Below are 21,572 nucleotides of genomic sequence, written 5' to 3'. Positions count from 1 at the left end.
CAGCTTGATCGATTTTGTTTATGTTTGGAGTGTGCGGTGTATGTGTATGTACGTGTGTGTGTTGATGTTTTTGTACAGTGGTGTGTAATGCAAGAGCACACTACAGTACATACATCTTTTCTCTTTTTCTTGTTAAGTTGAAACCATGATGATGCTAATAGACCTAAATTATCGATTTCTATAAAAAACGAAAATCAAGTCGCTTACGTCAATTTTGCAAACAGGGCACTATATGTTTAACTGCTATTCAGAGACTATATTCTGTTTTCTTAATTTCTCAGATTAGATTCCTTATTATTTTTTAGGGCAATGTGAAGTCTTCTTTTGCATCCAATAATATATCGACAAGATATCCGTAAATATATCGACAGCGGATTGTATTTCATGGTAATTTTTCATGGTAATATGTTAGCAAGTGCGAGCTAACATACAAAAATGAAAAGTTTTAATTTTATTTGTTTTTTTTACTTCAACAGAAAAAATAAAAAATCGATTTTTTGAAAAGGTCCTCAGTTCCCTACCTGAGATTGAAAACCTTGATTTCAATGCAATATATTAAAAACAATTTTCTGCAATCTTTTGGAATTGGGTGTCAAAAATTCTGCAATTTTAAGCTTGTCGTGGGAAAAATAACAAAAATTGTTCTTAGTGTATTTCTTGTCCACAAAATGGCTTTTATTGTATTATAAAGAAGCATACAAATTTCAAAAAACCACTAAACCAAATCCCAAATAATTTTTGGAATATTTTTTGTATGATCTAAAAATTACGACAATTTTGATACCCATTTCGATAAAAAGCGAAAACAAATGCCTCTCAAACCCACTAAAAATCATTTTATAGGCCAAAAACATTCTACATTTTTTTTATTATTTTTCCCGTAATCATCACAAAATTACGGATTTTTTATTTTTGACTTCCACACAATTTTCTTATTTGGGTGCAGGGAGGGGGAACCTCTCGTTTGTTGTTGTTTTTGAATCTGTTTGTTTATTTATTTTTTCTTGTGCTCTATTATCTACACAAATATTTTGTTTTAGCACATTTGAGATCTCTCGTTGTTCTTGCACCTAAAAAGTTTTTATGATTATATCATAATTATTATTGTTGTATGGAGAGCCTCCTTTCACTTATTGGAGAGTTAGAGAAACTCATGCACAATAATACAAACACTACACTTAATTTAAGGTCTTGTTGTTATTATTTGTTTGTTTTGCAGTAATTTGTTATTGTTAATAATTGCATTAATTTATTTAAATTTAAATGTATTTTTAATATTAAAAATATATAAGTATGTATTACTTAATTAGCGTGCATTCGCTGTTACTTATCTTCTTTTATATTTTAATTAAGAATTTATGTTTACAATGTTATTTTCTCTAATAATGATTTGAAACACTTATATCCACCATGAAAATTTAACACATGCAATTTCAAGCAAAATAAAAGTTTTTTTGAGTTTAAAGTTTTTTTGAGTTAAGAGTTATTTTGAGTTAAAAGTTATTTTACGTTAAAAGATATTTCAGTTAATGGCTATAAACATGCATTTGCATAGTAATCATTGTCCAGGTAATGATACAATTAATTAACTATATTTAATAGCTGATAAGATCCATGAACAGTATCATTCAGCAACAACAATCAGCGTTGTTTCAGCAGATAATGACGGAATAATTTCTAACTATGAAAATACAATTCAGGAAATATTTTTTATTATATGTTCATTTCTATGGTAACGGGCGGAGTTAGCCAACAAATAAGTCACTTTTATGCTGTCAACAATGCAAAAATTCGAACATATGGAAAAATGTTATCAACTGCAAAATTGGTCTCTGTCGAAGATTCTTCTGGTAAGTTGATATCAAAAATAATTGCTTATAGATTCCTCAATAAATCTGAAAACGACTGGCACTCAAGATATTACGTTAAAAAGGAATTAATTGATATCACAATATCTACACATGTGACCCATGTGTAGACAAATGGGTTACATGTGTATGTCAAATCACGTAGACTGTCTTCAGAAAAATTCCTCGAAAGTTAACGATATGTGGCGGCAAAGTAGCAGTCCGTATATTTAAAAACGGCTATTATAACTTCATTCGTGTTATTTTAAATTCAGTCGAATGACATTCGATCTTATTTACATGGACTTAACCATATACTAGTACATAATTGTCAAAGACCTTACTGGTGAGAATGTATTAGTAGAAGCACTTATATTAACACAGTTGTTCAAAAAGTACTTAATAGTAAATGTATTTTTGGTACGTTATTGTTTGTGTGTTACTAATAAGATTTCATATACTAGTTAATGAAAATATTAGTTTAATAATTTTTTCAAAACATATTTTATCTTAAATCTTATCTTTTTGTTACTTTTCTGCACTAAAGAAAAAATAAACAAGTGAGAATATTATATTCGGCTGTGTCGAATCTTATATACCCCTATCAAACTGTATGCCGTAAAAGGAATGCTCCCCTATAAACATCAGGGTGATATTTGGAATATGATTTAAGTCAATTATAACCTGAAACCTTTTGAACTAACAAAATATTATTTTCAAAAACAAAATATTTTTGTTAAATTTTTAACCGTGAGCGTATGAGTAATTTTGGGAAAAGGACTTTATATACGTCAATTATGAACCGATACTCATTAAATTTTGTACATAGATTTTGTTTTGTATAGAACTTGTTTATGTCAAATTTCATCGCTATACTCGTATTTTTAAATAAGGATAATGGCTTGTAAGAAACTTAATTATACCGAATTTCATCGCTATACTCGTGCTTCTAATACAGTAATGACCGTTTAAGCTGTTTTTTGCAAGTCCACTTGTATGGGGGCTATCCGAAAATGTGGACTGATATCGCCCATCCTCAATACCAAACATACCTTATCAACAAATAATATTTATGACGGACGGACGATGTGTTACAAACGGAATGACAAAATCAATATCAATATAATTTACAGCTTTTTTTCAGTTCAATTAATAATGAAATGTCAAATTAATACATCAAAGGCAAAAAATAATATATATTGTGATAAAGTGGAAACAAAGACTATAAGTAATATAATATCCTCGCAATTTCGCGAAGAAAATTTGAAGTTTTGTGAGTGCGTTTAGTTCTCACAAGTGTGTGTTGTTCTCGTCTGGATGAAGTAAATAAAAATTTTTGTTTGACAACTGCTTCAGTTTCGCCTATATGTACCACTTAAGTGGGGAGGGTATATTGGGTTTTTTCTGACATATTATCAATATATGTTCTTTAAGTAGAAAATAAAACAACTCCATTGTTTATTTTGAAATATTTGAAGAAACGCGATTTTTATGGCGATTTTAATTTGATCGAAAACTACAAAAAATCAAAAGGTATAAAACTTTGAACCTTTATATCTTTGAGAGTTTATATCGGATTTACTATTACTATGGATGAGCTCTTTCATTTAAATATGATTTTTTTATTAAAAAGTTTAAGATAGTGCATTTTTTAAAGAAATGCACTTTTGGAATGCATTTTGAAATCGTTCTCCCTGTTTAAAATTTTGTTAAAAGTGCATAAGTCGATTACTTGAAGTTTTTTATGCAAAATAAAAAAATATTTTGTTTTGACGTTCATTACATCTATTTTTGCCGATTTTATTAAATGTTTTATATTGAATTTTTTTTTTAATTTTATTGATATTTTATGCATTTAACAGAATTTAAAACTGCTTAAAATACATTACTGATTACAATTGGGATGTGAATACTTAAATTCGGTTACGACTAATGTACACGTTAAAAAAATTAATTTCTAGATAATATTTGTTAAGATAAAAGCATTTTTATGGCAAATGCATATTGGGTGCATTTTCTACATTTTACTCCATGTTTAACGTATCTTGTAAGAGCATTATTGACAAATGTATATAAAGTTAACTAACTTAAACTAAAAAAAATAATTTTTATAATATCGCGAAAATGATGTTGCATATTCGTTTAATAAAAAAATTATATACATAATATTTAAATAGCAAGTTTTGATTTATGATATTTCAAAATACTATCAATAGGGAGAACAATTTGAAAAACGCTCTCAGGTGCACTTGCATCAAAAATGCATTTATCTTAAGAAATATTATTTAGAAATTCATTTTTATGAATGTGTACATTAGTTATGATAAGTAATGTCTTTTAAGCAGTTTTAAATTTTGTTTAATGCATAAATATCAATAAAATTAAAAAAAAAAAAAATCAATTTAAAACATTTAAAAAAATCGGCAAAAGTTAAAAGTTTTATATTCCTTTTTGATTTTTTGCACTATTCGAACAAATTAAAATCGCCATAAAAATCGAATTCCTCTAAATTTTTAAGAATTTAGCGTTGATATGTCTTATGTGTCTAAAAGAGTATGTGTTTACAAAAAATTAAAGAAATCTAAGGACCATCGGTCAATTCTTATTTGATTTATCATGGAATTCATGCTATATACTTGTATTTTTATGCCAGTTAAAGGCGTTAAAGTAATTTTCTGAAGGGGACCTAATAAAATTTAGTAGACAAAATTTGGTTCGTATTAAATTTATTGGTGTCGAATTTCATCGCTACACTCGTATTTTTAAGCCATTAATGAGCGTTATATGGGACCGATCCTCATAAAATTTTTTAGATAGATTTTGACTGGTATGAAACTTACTTATGTTGAATTTCATCTATATACTAGTATTTTTAAACCAGTAATGAACGTTAAAGTCCTTTTGTATTGGGGGGTAGGGTCAATTATGGACCGATCCTCATAAAATTTTGCATAGTGATTTTGGATCATAAGAATCTTACTTATGTCGAATTTCATCGCTATATTCATGTTTTTAAACAAGTTATGACTGTTAAAGCTGCTTTTCGAGGGGCTACCGAGAACGTGGACCGATATTGCCCATTTTCAATACCAAACAAACCTTACCTATAAAAAATATTTTCGAGAAATTTCAACCCTCTAGCTCTTTCTATTCGGACTCTATCGTGCTTTCAACAGACAGACATGGCTAGATCGTCTTAGAATTTAATGACGACCCAGAATATATATACTTTTGTGGGTCTGTGACCAATATTTCGATGTGTTACAAACGGAATGACAAAATCAATATACCCCCATCTTTTTGATGGTGGGTATAATATACACATTGAAGATATTGTATGTGAAGAATATTGCAAAAAATTAACAGGAAAACTCCTTATTTTATTAAAAATTTACTTAGAATCTAATTAAACTTGTTTTTTTATAATTCTTTAATGTTTTTTCTTTATATAACACTTTCAAATACACTATCAACGCCACCAACAACTTTTTTAATTTTTAATAGTATTCTTTATAAAATATGTTTTTGCATCACAATAGTTATCAAATTTCCGGTAATTAAGATGTGTTCATAAAAGCAAGAAATAGTTACCCAGCAGTTCGACGGGACAGTCCCGAACTGAACACTTAACCTACCACTTGGTATATAAGATTCGGCACAGCCGAATATAGAAATCTGACTTCTTTTTATTTTGCATGTGTACCTACAAGTGAATTTTTTTTTCGTTTTGGTTATTTTTTTGTAAATATTTTTACCAACCATCAAAATATAGGGGAGGTATATTGATTTTGTCTTTCTGTTTGTATCACATCACTAGCTTTTTGGAGCCGAAATGTTTTTGTCAAAGCATATGAGGATTTTTTAATGACCATACACTTCATATGAAGCTCCCTGAGAAAATTACTTCAAATCTCATAATTTGCCATAAAACCGCAATATAGCAACAAACTTCAACATTATCATGTTTAAATGAACTAAAATTTCTCTGTAAAATTTTATGAGAATCGGTCCATAATTGAGTTTATCCCACATAAAAGGTCCCATTAGGAAAATGACTTTAAAGCTCATAACTGTCTTTATAATCCTATATGTTCTGTAAACCGAATCCGAGTAAATTTCTAGTTTAAAAACGAATTCTCATAAGTTTTCTCGTTTTGAAAAGGAGCAGACAAATCTAGTCGAAAGTAAATCGATTTTAATAATTGTAACTTAATATAAATGCTGTGGGCCTTTTTTTCATTGAAAATTATTATGAAGTTTTTCTGAATTTTACCTTCAAATAAAAATTCGATTTGTAGAACACCAAATTTGGTTTAAAAGCTCCTCGGATTTGAAAGCGAATAGATTTACAGAGCAGACATGAATACCAGTATAGAGGCGAAATTCAACATTAAAAAGTTTTGCACGAACAAATATCTACCTACCAAATTTGATGATGATTGGTACATAATTGAACAAGTTAATATACAAGTTTCATTCCTGAAAAATAATTTATAAATTTGATAAATTCATGACTTTAAGGTTCTTATCCAAATGAAAACATGAAATAAAACAATTGAGAGTGTTATATTCGGCTATGCCGAATTTTATATACCCACCATCAAACCTCGTTTGACTCGAATGAAACTTTCTGAAGGGTACCTTATATAAGGGGGTAGGGTCAATTATGGGTCGATCCTCATAAAAATTTATTAGACCGAATTTGGTTTGTATTAAATTTATTTGTGTCTAATTTCAACGCTACACTCGTATTTTGAAGCGGCTTAAGACGATTTCTAGGAACTTTGAGTATTTATTAGGGTATTCATTTATTCGGGTTTTTGTCTTATTCGGTTTATTCGACAAATAATTATTTGAGGTTTTACGTTAGCCGGTTAATAATCGAATAATTAAAAATTATTCGGTTATTCGAATAAAAGGAAAATAGATGTTATTATTGCTTTTAACAATAATTTTCTTCATATACTGTTACAATTTTGAAAAAAGCATTAACACATGGAAAAGTTGAGAAGCATGTGTAGAATTGTGTATTCCGATTTTTATGTCCTTATAAGAGGATTTCAAAGTTTAAAGAACTACAAACTATTGATATCAAATAAAAGTTGGGAATCTGTACATTCTACCTGTATTATATACCTGTCTCACTTAGAAAAAAACGAAAAAGAAATTAAATTTAAAAAGGTTTCATTTTCGACTCAAAAACTTTTAACTACTTTTTTTGTGACAAATTTTCTTTAAGATTTACAATTCTTTCTTGATGATATTGATGATTTGAAATAAGTTATATTATTCCTAAGCTGAGAAATTCAGCTTCATTTGAAATTAATATTAATACCAACTTTTTAATATCAATTTGGAATAACATATTTCGAAATTGGATGTCTTTAAAACTTTAAAGTCTAAATGCTGATTATAAAAAACTGAGTATTATATATATATAATATATATATATATATATATATATATATATATATATATATATATATATATATTATAATAATTATATATATATATATTATATATAATATATATATATATATATATATATATATATATATATATATATATATATATATATATATATATATATATATATTATTATATTATATATATATATATATATATATATAATATTATATATATATATGTATGTATATATATTAAATAACTAAAGCACCGGGAGTGTGGGTTTTATTTTTTTAATTTCATTATTTAAAAAAAAACACTTGGTTGAATGGGAGTCGTTCGGATTGGTTGTTTTTGTACAATGTCCGGCTTCCTCGAAATACTTCTTCAAATTGCATTTAGTAAGTGTTTGGATACTTTCATTCAATGTCGGTAATGCCGTCGTCGAAGTAGATAAGATCGTCATGTAGACGAACAAATCGTCTTCAACGCGGCCTGACTCGCACTGCCATTGTCGACTCAGTGAGTTGGCTGAGGGCCGAAACAATTTGGTTGACCAGCCCCAAGGTTGAGGCTGGCTCTGCCGCAGGCTAAGGAACGGCTATGGTTTGTGGTTGATGTTGTTGACGTCGTTGTTGCTCCGTCTAAGTTGCTGTAGGTATCGTTGTGCCTTCCGCTGATATTGTTGCTGTAGTTGTTGTCGTTGGCGTTGTTGCTGCTGTAGTTGTTATTACTGAATAACCTGTTGATGTTGTTGCAGGCAGTGTATAGTGCAAATCAGAACATATATACCCATTGCGATTCAGCTCCCCATAAGATGTCCTTGAGAAGAAATTGGAGCAATACTTATTGTTTCTCACCACATAAAGTCGTTGCTCCAATATCAACTTGCGGAACATCAATATCTCAATTGGTGATGCGAAATGCAAAGCACTCAACGCACAACTCTTGGTTTTAGGTTGGATCCATTCTCCATTAAAACAAAAAGAACAAAGGCATTTAAGGTTGAAAAATTGCTTTGGACATATAGACACGACATTGTATGGACAGAAACAAACTAATCTACAGACTTTTCACATAACGGGAGCATGCATAATCTTACTATTGGCGCTTATCCCGACGAATGTGTACGGCTTCTATTCAGCTTAATCTTCAGCGCATGGAGGAAGAAGCTCATTCTTGATGATAACCAGAGATGTGAAAAAATTCCATTTCCCGATTTCCATTTTTAATAGATTTCGTCATTGAACCGAAAAAAGAGAATGCACTAAATTTCATAAAATTGTCTTGAAAATTGCGACTTGTAGCGTGCGCACAATGTTTACATGGACACAGACAAACAGGCAGACAGACTGACATATCACGGACATATCAAAATCGACTCAGAAAGTGATTTTTGGGTGTTAAAAACATCAGTACAAACGCATAATATCCTCCCCACTCTAGTGGTGTGGGGTATAATAAAAATCGTTTTGTAAATTTAATTTGAAATAACAAAATAAAAATAACTATATTCATTTCTATTATCAGAATATTTTACTGAAATAAAATAAAATTTTTAAGGCTCAAAATAATGAAAATTGTAATAAAATCATATTAGTCAATGAAAATAGAGCTAAAATGCTTATAAATGCTTCTAAATGAATGGTGATTATCTTGATATGAAATGGACCAGCAAAGTCGACACCCGTATGTGAGAACGGTAATGAGAGAGTGGATCTCTTTTTGGGCAGTATAACCATTATTTGCGATTTTATTTGTTGTTTAGAACGAACAAAGGATAGACATCGATGAACTCATTTCTTGACTGTTCTTGCACTGCGCTCATCATTATTGATATGTCAGCATGAACTAGTGTTTTGTGGACAAACTACAGAAAAATTTTACAAAATTGGGAAGATCGAAATATGGGAAATCGCTCATCGTACGTAAGCGGGGCATTAGCCAAGCAGAGAGTTTTTTTGAAATATGTTTAGAATCTGAAAGATTCTTTAAATCTTCAGAAACTTCTGCATTATTAAGCTCTTCGTCAAACTTTCAAAATTAGTTTTCTCTAATCTTTTACTAGTAGAACGTGAGAACTTATAAATGTATTCCAATTTGGCGAGGGCTCGCCGGTATGAAGAAAATCTTTATATAATATTGAGTTCATCTGTAACGAAATTGTGAACTTCAACTTTTCTTTGTTTCATAAGAGCTTTGTCAGGTGCGTTCGATTTAGGCTATATTTTTTGGGAGTCAAGTAGTACATTGGCCCATACCATTATATCGGATTTTCTTTAAGATTGTGGTTTACAACCTCGTGTTCCAAGATCTGCTGGATTTTCATGGTGTTTAATTAGTTTCGAGAGCAGTAATGCCCCACATAACTCTAACCGAGGAAGACTTACACGTTGCAACGGCGCAACTTTGTTTTTTGGTACTAGCAGAATGTATATTGATGCATCACAGAAACCATGGATCTAAATTTTGCTATCTGGATGGAAATGGATCGATCTGGGGATTTTAATGGATCTTATAAGTATAAAATCTTTTAAAAAAATGTTCCACCTTGAAAGAGTCTGAGGTTTCACATCTTCATCCATCAACATATCTACCATCACTTCAGCGATATGTTGTCTTTTTATAAAGTTCTTCACAGCAGATATCTGATAAAACTTTTGATTTTGGAATTTCTTCTGTTTCCCAAAATAGTTTAAGCATTGAGCTAATTTTATCATTCTCTTCCTTATTTTGAATAGTATCAGTTAGAGAAAAGCTATGTAATTTCATTGGGCCATAAATTTTGATCAAGGAGATTGCCTAAGATATTCTTTTGTATTTCATCTTGAATGATACATGGAATTATATCGCTACCGATTAACATGACTATTTGTGAAGATATCAAAAAATTCAGATCGGCTTATTCTAGATGTTTTATATCTGAGAGATCAGCGTTTGCAATCGTAATGCTTGGCATAAATTTGGTTAAATTTCAATTATTATAATTTTGGCACTAAGTGAGAACTCGTTTTTACTACACAAAGTTATGGTAGATATTTTACTTGAATTTGCTACCACTATACCACAAATTTCAAAATTAGCATTTTAACCAAGCCTTTTTAATATTTTGTTTGTTAAAAACTATCGTTTTAATTCCGAATCTATAAGTGCTCTAATTGTAAATATTTTTGCTAAATGTAAAATTTCTACTAGAGCTGTAGGTAATAATAGTCATCATCATTGATAAAAGAAGTTCTTTGTAAGTTTGTCTTATGTACTGTAGACATTGAGTTATATCATTTTACAAACATTTTCTATTGCAGAAGTTACCCGTGTGAAATTTCCAAACGTGCTAAAATCTCGCCAGCGATATTGCGGAAGTATACGAATTATTGTCACCAGTCGGGAAGAACTGATGCCGACTGGTGACAAGAACTTGAAGTGACTTCTTAGTATCATCTAGAAGTGTTCCTGTCTTACCACCTAGAAAATGAGTTTTCTCATCTATTTGTATACTCACCAACATAAAATCTATAAAAATAAGTCTAAATAAAATGGAATTTTATAGTTTTTATTGAAATAATTGAAATTAATATAATAAAAAATAATAAATTTAACAACTAATCTAAAGATGTAATATACATATGTATGAAAAATTTAGAATTATTGCCTTATAATAAAATAATTTTCATGAAATCTGTATTAATCTTCCAACTGTTGACTGGTACACTTCCAAAAATTGTAAAATGTCGGACTCTAAATATTTTTGTAGTTCTTCATAAATTTTATGATCAATCCATCAAATTGCAAGAGTTATATTTTATAACGAAATAAACAATAATAATATAATTAATATTGAATATACTTATACTTTTGTATTTATTTAAAAACCCTGTTATACTTTAGAAAGCAATTAAAATAGGATTCTGTTATGCTCAATACATTAAACGGTCAGTTCAATTTTTACATTTTCTGCAAATAATCCAAATTTTTAATGGAACCGCGTGATCAAATAAGACATATACAACTTACCAGATCCCCTTTTATATTATAATTCAGTATTTAAAGTATTTATTTTTAAAAACTAAATAATTAAAAAGCTAAACGAGACTCCTGGAAACTTTTCTGTGAACAGGTATACAGCGTAAATGACGTATCGAAGATAAAAAATTCCTATTCAAAACTCATAGGATATGGAGAAGACAATGTAACTCCTAGTAGACTCTCATTTCCCGCCCGGTATATCGTATAAAATACATGAACCGATATTGGAGGAAGGGGAGGCTAACACGGAAATTGTAATTACATCTGATATGGTTAAAGGGGCAATCAAGACTCCCTAAAAAAGCTGCAAGGCCAGATGCCATTTTCCCGGAACTCGTACATATGATATTCAAATGAAAGACCTGGTGTAAATAACCAAAAAGCACCAATTATTAGAGTAATTAAATTCAAAGCTATATGAAAATTAATAAAATTGTATTTAAAAAGGGTGGTTGTAAAAGTATCTGATTTCAATAATTAATATCTTTTATTGGCAATTTCGTGTCAAGTAACCCAGTCAAAAAATAATTGGTGTATAAAACAGTAGTATTAATTTGAATAATGAAACAGAATTAATATTTTAGCTCAAAGTTATCATACGTAATCTAAAAACAGGCCTAAACGTGCAAAAAGTTTAAAAAATAGTGAAAGTTAAACAGGTTACAAATGCAATGTTCATCAAATGAAAGCCGAAACGTACAACTTAAAAAATTCTTAAAATGCTTATAACTCCTAAACCAATTAAGAGAGAGAGAGAGACAAAATTTAATATGAAAATATTTTTAATTAGACATATTAGACTTGGTTTAAAAATTATGGAAATGGAAGTCATTTAGAGTTCTTAACTTCTCTTCTGACAAACGTTCAGAAATGACTACAATGTTCACTTCCAGATGAATAAAATACAACATGTGTACACTCTTCAAACTGTCTTTCAAAAGTGACATAAACATACAAACCAAGAAGTTACAAATTCGGAAACAATGTATTTTGTTATTATAAATGTCCAGATGACGTTGCGACTGGGGTGATGCGCAACAGCTTTGTCTTCTAAATGTTTGAAGGCTTGGCGGTTTATTATATCTTTCTGTTGCAGAGAGGTATCAGCATGAAACGTATAGGACATTTTGTTTTTATTTGGCCTATTCTTCTTTTTATTGATATAATTATCCAAATGAAGTAAGCTGTGGTGCCTGTTCTTACACTGGACACATGTAAAAACGCTTTGACAATTTGTATTTGTGTGACCTGAAGACAAACAATTACTTCAAATTTTGTTCTTTTCTACATAGTCAATTCTCTGCTTTACTAAAAAGTTTTGAAATTTAGGACAATTTCGAATGATATGTGTTTTATTACATAATTTGCAAAGCATATCATAATTTTTCGATTAAGTTTTTGTGTTCGGGTTTTCATATCTAGCTTTATTATGCTGTGAAGAGATATTATAATTTCTACCCTGATTATGATATGGAACATAAGCTGAGTTTTGACTTCTAAATGTAGATATTCTTTCATTACCTGATGTCTATGTATTAAAAATTCATTAATTTCTTCCCAGGAAGGTTGAAGAGCTCAACGACCTAATGACCTAATGTTTCATCTGGACCTAATGTTTTATCTGGGGTGTAACACCATTATATTAGGATTGGATCCCATGATAAGTTCGTATACTAATGGTAGTTTGAATCCTGTTAATATATTCGCAATTTTCAGACTTTGTTGCTGGTATATTAAATATAATACTCAAACGATTACTTAAATGGTCTTGTTCTCATATAGCGCCCTTAATGCGTCTCACGCCAGTAAATAATTCTGATCTGAAAGCGGATATTTAGCTACAATACTACCTTCATACAAATCTCAGAATCAATTAATGTGAAATTAATGGGATACATATTGGAAGTATTGAACAACGTATTAAACTAATCAGACCGACTCACAATGTGTAGGGAACACACAAATTACAACGAACACAATAATGTATGTTTGTATATATGTTTATTTTGTTTCTTTGCTATTTAGTGGTGTAGGTCCTATTGGTCCTATAACCACCTTTAAGAATACCAATCGGCTAAGAACTATTTTCTGAGTCGTATTGTCTATGTCCTTCCATGTAAACCTTGCAATCAAACTACATATTGCAATTTTGAAGACAATTAAATGAAATTTGGTACATGATATTCTATTGACGAAGCTATTTCTATTGAAATTTGGCACATGATATTTTATGGTATCGTAGCCTAGCCCCCATTATGGAGATCTGTCGATTATTAGCCTAGCCCCCATACAGCCGAATAGGGCTTTTAAATTCATAATTATGTTTAATATACTCGTATCTCGATATAAACCAAGTTCTTTACTAGCCTTGATGACCCTCATGAACTTAAAAAAAGCTCCCTTCAAAATTTAACCTTAATATCCACAGTTTTATTAAACAATTTAACTTATATGCTTTATTATGAAAACTAAATCACATTTAATTCGTATATAGGTGTAGGGTATAGGGTATGGTCGGCCTCACTATAAAAATTAGTATTGTCTTTTTTTGTTCTATAAAACTAATTTTTACTGATTTTTGTTGACATTATAAAACATTTAACTTAATTGTGAGCCTAAAGGCCCGATTCGAGGGGTACGGTTGAATTGGGGCTAGGAGAAATAATGGACCGATTTCAACCATTTTCAATAGCGTTCGTCCTTGAACCAAAAGAAGAGTATGTGGCAAATGGACACACAGACAGACGGACGGACAGACGACTCAGAAAGTGATTCTGAGGCGATTGGTATACTTTAAGGTGGGAATAGGACCAATATTTTTTTATACAAATTTTCAATTAATTTAACAATTTCACTGGTTCAAAAAGGACCATAAACAAATTCAAACTTTTATTTTGAATATTTGAAGCATGGAGCCGAATAAGGGCGTATAAACCATTTGGGAAATTTTACAGGAGACGATAAAAACATCATAAAACTTTAAAATCGGCATTTTTTCCTACTTTTTTCACATATATGCATAAATATAACTCACATCTATCCCTGTGCTAAAACTCAGTAAAAAATTCGAGTCACAACTTGCCAAAATTAATACTTGAAATTTTGCTAAAATGGAATAAGGGCATATATCCATATATTTTAGTTGAAAGTATATATAAATAAATGAAGCATGGAGCAGTTAAATTTTTCTATATATTTAAAAAATTGTTTGCTATAAGCGGTTTTCAGATTTTTTTGGTGTATTAATCAATCAATTATAGTAATATGCATATAAAAATAGTATAATAACAATAGCATAGTAAAAATTGTACTTAGAAAAATTTTTCTTAGAAAAATCTTAAAATCGCACCTTATTTGTTATTGTCAAAATCAGCGAACCACATTATTATCTTAGTTCGTTATCAAATTGGATAGGACCTCTTTAACTAAAATAATCCAAAAATAACAAGATATAATAATTTTTTAAAATATAACTATAGTTATGGATATACGCCCTTCTTCTTGTCCACACTTTCATACTTAAATAATTCATTCAATAATAATCTTTTTTGCAATATAATTAAAAAATTAATAAATTTGAAATGTTTTCCAACCATTCTGCAAATTTGTTGCAATTAGAATTAAAATTTATACGATTTTTTACAGAAAAATACATTAAATTGCTAATATTTTTTACCCAAAAAAATAAATAGTATTTAAAAATCGTGTTTTTAAAACTTTTTTTCAATTTATTTTTTTATGAATAGATGTAAAAAGGTTAGTTTAATATAATTATGCGAAAAAACGCGATTTTAAAAAGGTGGTCTTTACGCCCTTATTCGCATCCATGCATCATTTGTTACTTTTGCTTTTACTTTATTAAAAAATTAACACAAACAAAAAAATGTTATTTGTACTTACCCTGCCAGCAAATTTGAGTTTAATTTTGGAAACATGAATTGAATAGTCACTATAAAGGCTCAATTTTATGTTTCTCAATGCTAAGTTAAAAAATTTACAAAAACAAAATACATTACTTTATAATTTTGATCATAATTTTGTTAAATTATACAAAAAGTAAAATTAAATGATAAAATTTCAAAAACTAACACTTCTTAACACACTAAGAAGATAGTTTAATGCAGAATCATTCTTGCTCTCAAAATTCAGAAGGAAAAGTGTTTGCACATTTCAGTAAATATATTTATTTCATTGTGATCAGTTGTGTGATACTTTAATTTAATTAAAACATAGTTTAAAATTTAATATAAAACATAGTTTAATATATAATAAGCATCAGTGAGAGATTAGTAAGTGCAAAACAATATAATAAAGAGAAATAAAAAATATTATTATAAAGTCGCTTTTATAACATAAAAGAGTATAAAATCATAACCGCTCTTGCTATGAGGTTTGTTTATGACAGAGGAGCTCAAGATTGTCATTTCATAGCACGCGTGATAGGGTAAGAAAATTTTACTGACGCTAAGTTGATACACATACACCAGGGATGGCAAAATTGGTACTATGGTACTTTTTTTGATACTATTTGATGTGCAAAAGTACAGTGATACTCCCGAGTCTTATTTGATACTTTCCTAATTTATAAATATATTTCAGAAATTACAAACGTTAAGCAAAAAAAATATTTTAGTACTTTGGATTGTAAGAAAGCTTTAACTGAATATTCTCCCAGAGGTAGGTTTCACATCATATGGGTACCAGCCCACTCGGGAATAGTCGGTATCGAAAGAGCGAATGTAATAGTTTTAAAGGGAAGGAAGCTCGAGGCAGTTAAGCTGACAAACGCAAAACCATTCGACGCAACAAAAGCTGAACTAAAAATATGGGTGAGAGAATCCCATAAGACCTCTTGGAATAATGAAACAGTGAGTAGAACCACGAAAATCCTATGGGGTGACCCTGATAAGAGCAATACGACAAATCTCCTAAAAATAAGCAAGTCTGAAGTTAGTAAGATAGTACGTATTCGGAGTAGACAAACACGATTACGAGCACATGCAAAATTGGATGTGCAGATTCAGACGTATATAGAGCATGTGGAGAAGACAGTAGAACTCTGGAGCACTTTCTTTGCCACTTGGAAGTTCCGAAATAACATTCCTGATAAACACTGGCTGGAAGATTCTTCGGAATTACCTTCAGGAAACTGAGTTTATGAACACTGAAAATAATTCATACAGTTCTTTTTTTCACGATAAAGAGCAATAGCCCCGATTGTGGCCTTAGTGTATTTTTTCAGATTTGATGTAGTACACATCCTCCTATCAACCTAATCTAACCTAAGTACTTTGAGACCCAAAAAAGTACTCTCTGAAATATATTTTGATACTGAAACAAAATAACTTTTTCCATCCCTGACATACACTATAGTTTTAATTCTTCTTCTTTTTTATTGAGCAATATCAGTTGGTTTGCTCTCATCATGAAAAACAACATCAAATCAGTTGCTGATCAGCACTTGTCGAAGCAAGGTCTGATCGCGGCGTTTTTAAAATACACACAGAATACACGAAAATCTTCGTAATTCGAACAATATGAACTCGCAACGCTGAAATAAGTGTATATAGAAAGAAATAAGTAGATATAAAATAATATATATAAAATTTTAAAGATATTTAAAATTACCGCACATATTTTTCCATAAAGGCTTAAAACCTATTAGAAGATTGTAGCAATATATCTAAAATGTTCAGCGTCACAAAAGTTACTCACACAGAATACGTAATTCACACCACCACTGCTTAATAATTTTAATAATTGTTTTCAACTGAAAAACTATTTTAATTTCCTTTAAGAGCCTCAGTAAGATACGAAAATATTTTATCTTAAAAAGCACAATTTTAAGTTAAAATATTATTTTTTACATAAGCCTCCTGCATCCTACTAAGCAACTACAAATCTTTTAAATGAAATGAAAATAATTTTTCAGTTGAAAGCAAATATTAAAATAAACACGTAGGAGTTCTATATTCGGCTGTGCCGAATGTTATATGCCCTTCACCACGATGTGTTAAAAAACAGTCATTGCGAATTTTATTACAAAAAATCAAAAAATACCAATTGTAGCCCATTTTATACGATCTAAATTAATCCGGTCTCTATATGCTTAACTTCATATTTCTAGGTTCAATATTATAGAAATTTTAAAAAGTACCTTTTGAAGAACGAAAAAGTACCAAAAACTTCTCTTTTATGGGTCCCACTTAATCCAGGCTCTACATAATGTTTCTAGGTTCAATATTATAGAAAATTCAAAAAGTACCTTTTGTAGAACGAAAAAGTACCAAAAAGTCCCCTTTTATGTATTCTGGACTAATGAGGCTCTACATACTTAATATCATGTTACTAGGTTTAATATTATAGAAAATTCAAAAAGTACCTTTTGTAAAATGATAAAGTACCAAAAAGTCCCTTCTATGTGTTCTAGCCTAATCCTGGCTTTACATACTTAATTTCATGTTTTAAAGTTCAATATTATAGAAAATTCAAAAAGTACCTTTTGTAGAACGAAAAAGTACCAAAAAGTCCCTTTTATAGGTTCTTACCTAGTCAAGGTCCTACATTATAAATTTCATATTTTTAGGTTCAATATTTTAGAAAATTCAAAAAGTACATTTTGTAGAACGAAAAAGTACCAAAAAAGTCCCCCTTTATAGGTTCTTACCCAGTCAAGGCCCTATATGCTAATTTCATGTTTCTAGGTTCAATATTATAGGAAATTCACAAAGTACCTTTTGTAGAACGAAAAAGTACCAAAAAGTCCCTTTTGATAGGTTCTTACCTAGTAAAGGTCCTATATTCTAAATTTCATGTTTCTAGGTTCAATATTATAGAAAATTCAAAAAGTACCTTTTGTAGAACAAAAAAGTACCAAAAAGTCCATTTTATAGGTTCTTACCTAGTCAAGGTCCTATATTCTAAATTTCATGTTTCTATGTTCAATATTATAGAAAATTCAAAAAGTACCTTTTGTAGAACGAAAAAGTACCAAAAAGTCCTTTTTTATAGGTTCTTACCTAGTCAAGGTCCTACATTCTAAATTTCATGTTTCTAAGTTCAATATTATAGAAAATTCAAAAAAGTACCTTATGTAGAACGAAAAAGTACCAAAAAGTCCCCTTTAATGTGTTCTCGTCTAATCCGGGCTCTACGTACTTAATTTCATGTTTCTAGCCAATAACAACGTAACGTAACGTCATGTGTTTATAAACAAGAAACCACAATAACAAAAAATTTACCGTTTGATACTGTGTTTTGTTTTTGTTTTTTTTTTTTCATAAAATTTTCAGAGGTGGTCTCGGATTTGTACTCATATCTTCGTTATTTATGGACCGATTGAACTGATTTTAAATAGCGTATTTCCAATAGAATTTTTGAAAACTCGGATCTCGCAGATATCTGGGGTCTTGGAAAACTGATTTCGACATACACACAGACAGACGGACATGGCTAAATCTACTCCGCTATCTATAAGGATCCAAAATATATATACTTTATAGGGTCGGAAAATTATATTATAGAAATTACAAACGGAATGACAAACTTATATATACCCTTCTCACGAAGGTGAAGGGTATAAAAAAGACATTTTAAAAATATATGGTAAAATTTAATTGAAATATTAAAAAATACTATTCTAAAGTTAACAGATATTTTTTGATATATTTATATTCCAGTAGCATCCAATCATGGGCCTATAAATCCCTTTAATTTAATTGCATAAGCTTCCATCTGAGCAAAAAATGTAGTTCCTTTAAAAATTAATTTTATTGTTAATCCTATCCCAAATAATGCTAAATAGATTTTTAAATACCAACAAAATATATTTTTTTAATTTTTCACTATTTGTTCCGCTGTTTCTACAAATTAAGATTGATAATGTAAATAAAACCACATCGAACTCAAAAATAAAATATTTATTCCCTTCAAGAATCGTAAACTTAAATTCGGCTGTTCCGAATCTTATATACCCTTCACCATAGTATATTTAAAAATATTATTATATTATATTTATATTAAAAAATATTTTGTCCGCCCCCTCTAGAATTGTTCTCTATTTCATACAAAAAATTAGGCCGATAGGATAACGTTAACAGGTGCCACAACAGCTCTAAAGTTTCTAAGTGCATTTACAAGTGAACTTTATAGTAAAGGAAACGGAATGTGCACAGAATAGACATTTCAGAAAGATATAAAACACAAAAATTGCTTGAAAACTTTTAAAGTTATTGTAAATTCCCCAGAACATTAACGTGTCTCACAGCACATAAATTTGAAATGTGACAAAAGAATTCTATCAACCTAATTATTTGCTGACATAGTTTTACAAGCCATAGCACAATTCCAGAAGGGGAACGCACAGTGGGGCAGAATCGAAATTTTTTGGAAATAAATATGGCATTTCTAAACAGCTGATCTGATCGAGATAAAATTTAGCGTGAGCGTAGCCAAGAAGTATTCGAGTTTAAGTTTTGAAGATGAACCCTGCAGATGCCCCAGGTCAAAGTAGGGTACCTACGACATGTAAAATTTTTAAACTCGTGCCATTTTTTGTTTTTCATCCAAATACAAAGATTTTTATATTTTTTGAAAGCGTTCGAACTTTAAAAAGCATACTACTTATCTCTTATAATATCCGAGTTATAGGCATTAAAAAATATCCGAGTTATAGGCATTTAAAAATTTAGTGATACAAAATTTACCATACCTTGGTCCGCCTTTTTTTAATACCGGGCGTAATTTTGAACCAAAAGGACTCAATTGTTAGTTAGACAACAAAATTTCCAATAATATAAACAAAATTCAGATCAATATCATTTACAGATCCAAAAATATACGTTTTTTAATTTAAAAATTCAAAAAATTTTAGATTTTTGCCGTTTTTTGCCAAAAATTCGTCTTAACTCTTTTATTAATTAAATAAAATTTTCTTTAAGAACATATAACAATTTTATAGTTTTATAAAAGGTATCTTTACGTTTTACGCTTTGGCGTAAAAAACTTGTCCTATTTTTTTAAAATGTTGCCACTGCGTGCTTCCGAATATGACCTATTTTTTATTAAAACTTCAACTTTGGGCGACATGTTCTAAAATCCCAAAGCTGTGATCAGAGAACTGAAAGCAGTTTTGGAAACCTCAATATGTTTTATATTTACTCCAAAAGTATTTTCCCATCCCTGAAAAAATATGGACCCTATGGGAATAAATGTAAAAAATCCCATTTTTGGGACTTTCATTCCTATTTTTGGGAATTGCGAGATGCCCTTTGACCTTTTCAATTTTTTTCTTATTTGAAATGACAAATTTAACAAGCGTGAAAATTTCATTGAGTTTTGTTCATAAATAAAGATTTTGTCTTATATAACATATTTGTTAAATTTTTAAAACTATTATTTATATCAAAATTTTAATAGGGTCGCAGATAGCTACAACAATTTAGTCCATATTTATCCCTTAATATCATTTTTTAGTTAGATATGAAAATTCTCGACTCTTAACAAAAAATTTCAAGCCAATATCTCAATTACATTCAAAAATATGTCCATTTAAACCTGTGTCCTTTAATTTCATCTTTTTCATATTACATACATACATTTGGTGTTGAATAAAATATTTGGACAATTTTTAAAAACTATTTAGTTAATTATTTTATTAAAGACTATAACATTTTATATACAATAAAAAAAATATATAATTTTATTATGAGCCACGCATAACAGCACCTAAATCACCCCACACAAACCACCTTTCCCGCCCACCGAAATATAAAACACAATTAAATACAATATCATCAGTTAGTATAATAGCTTTTTTTTTTATTTTAACTGTTTATCTTAAACATAATACATAATAATTTATCTTAAACATAATACATAATACAATTAATTCCTAACACTACTTATTTTCTATAAAATAATCTGTCATATCGGTATACATATCCAGAAGGTGTAATGGCTGTAATATGATTTGGTACAAACTGTAAAACAATGAAGCCTACAAAAGTATCTACCGATGGAAACTAATGTCTGGTTGACGACTGGTCTGCGGGACCCTTGTCTGACAGCTTTGCTCAGTGGTTGGGGGGGAGATAATTGACCTCGTCAACCAAACCACACCATTACCCATTATTATTCCAGAGTCCCTAGATAACAAATACTACCAAGAATTAAAGAACCTGTAAACTAATAACAGTTATGTTTGAATTTAATGAAAATATGCTGCTGATGTACTCTAATTGGTATTTAGTTTGTGTATACATATGGGGAATAGATAGTTGATCCCCATGTCTT

The 21,572-nt window shown here is 29.6% G+C and overlaps 1 protein-coding gene across 3 annotated transcripts in view; it reads left to right on the top strand.

The window, feature by feature from the left end:
- Positions 1 to 21,572, top strand: part of LOC111677301 (insulin receptor substrate 1) — a 348,759-nt gene that overhangs the window by 287,633 nt on the left and 39,554 nt on the right. Inside the window, exon 9 of one of the 3 annotated variants that reach the window (XM_046945312.1) lies at positions 10,559 to 11,176. The exons of the other annotated variants lie outside the window; for them this stretch is intronic. Within the exon in view, the coding sequence (XP_046801268.1) occupies positions 10,559 to 10,664 (106 nt within the window). The 3' untranslated portion in view covers positions 10,665 to 11,176. Of the gene's footprint in view, positions 1 to 10,558; positions 11,177 to 21,572 lie in introns of those variants that run through there. 3 annotated transcript variants of the gene reach the window in all.

This window comes from Lucilia cuprina, chromosome 2 (assembly GCF_022045245.1).
Source record: "Lucilia cuprina isolate Lc7/37 chromosome 2, ASM2204524v1, whole genome shotgun sequence".
Taxonomy (NCBI): Eukaryota; Metazoa; Arthropoda; class Insecta; order Diptera; family Calliphoridae; genus Lucilia; species Lucilia cuprina.
Note: the sequence above shows the minus strand (reverse complement) of the source record. Positions and strands in the feature narration are given on the sequence as shown.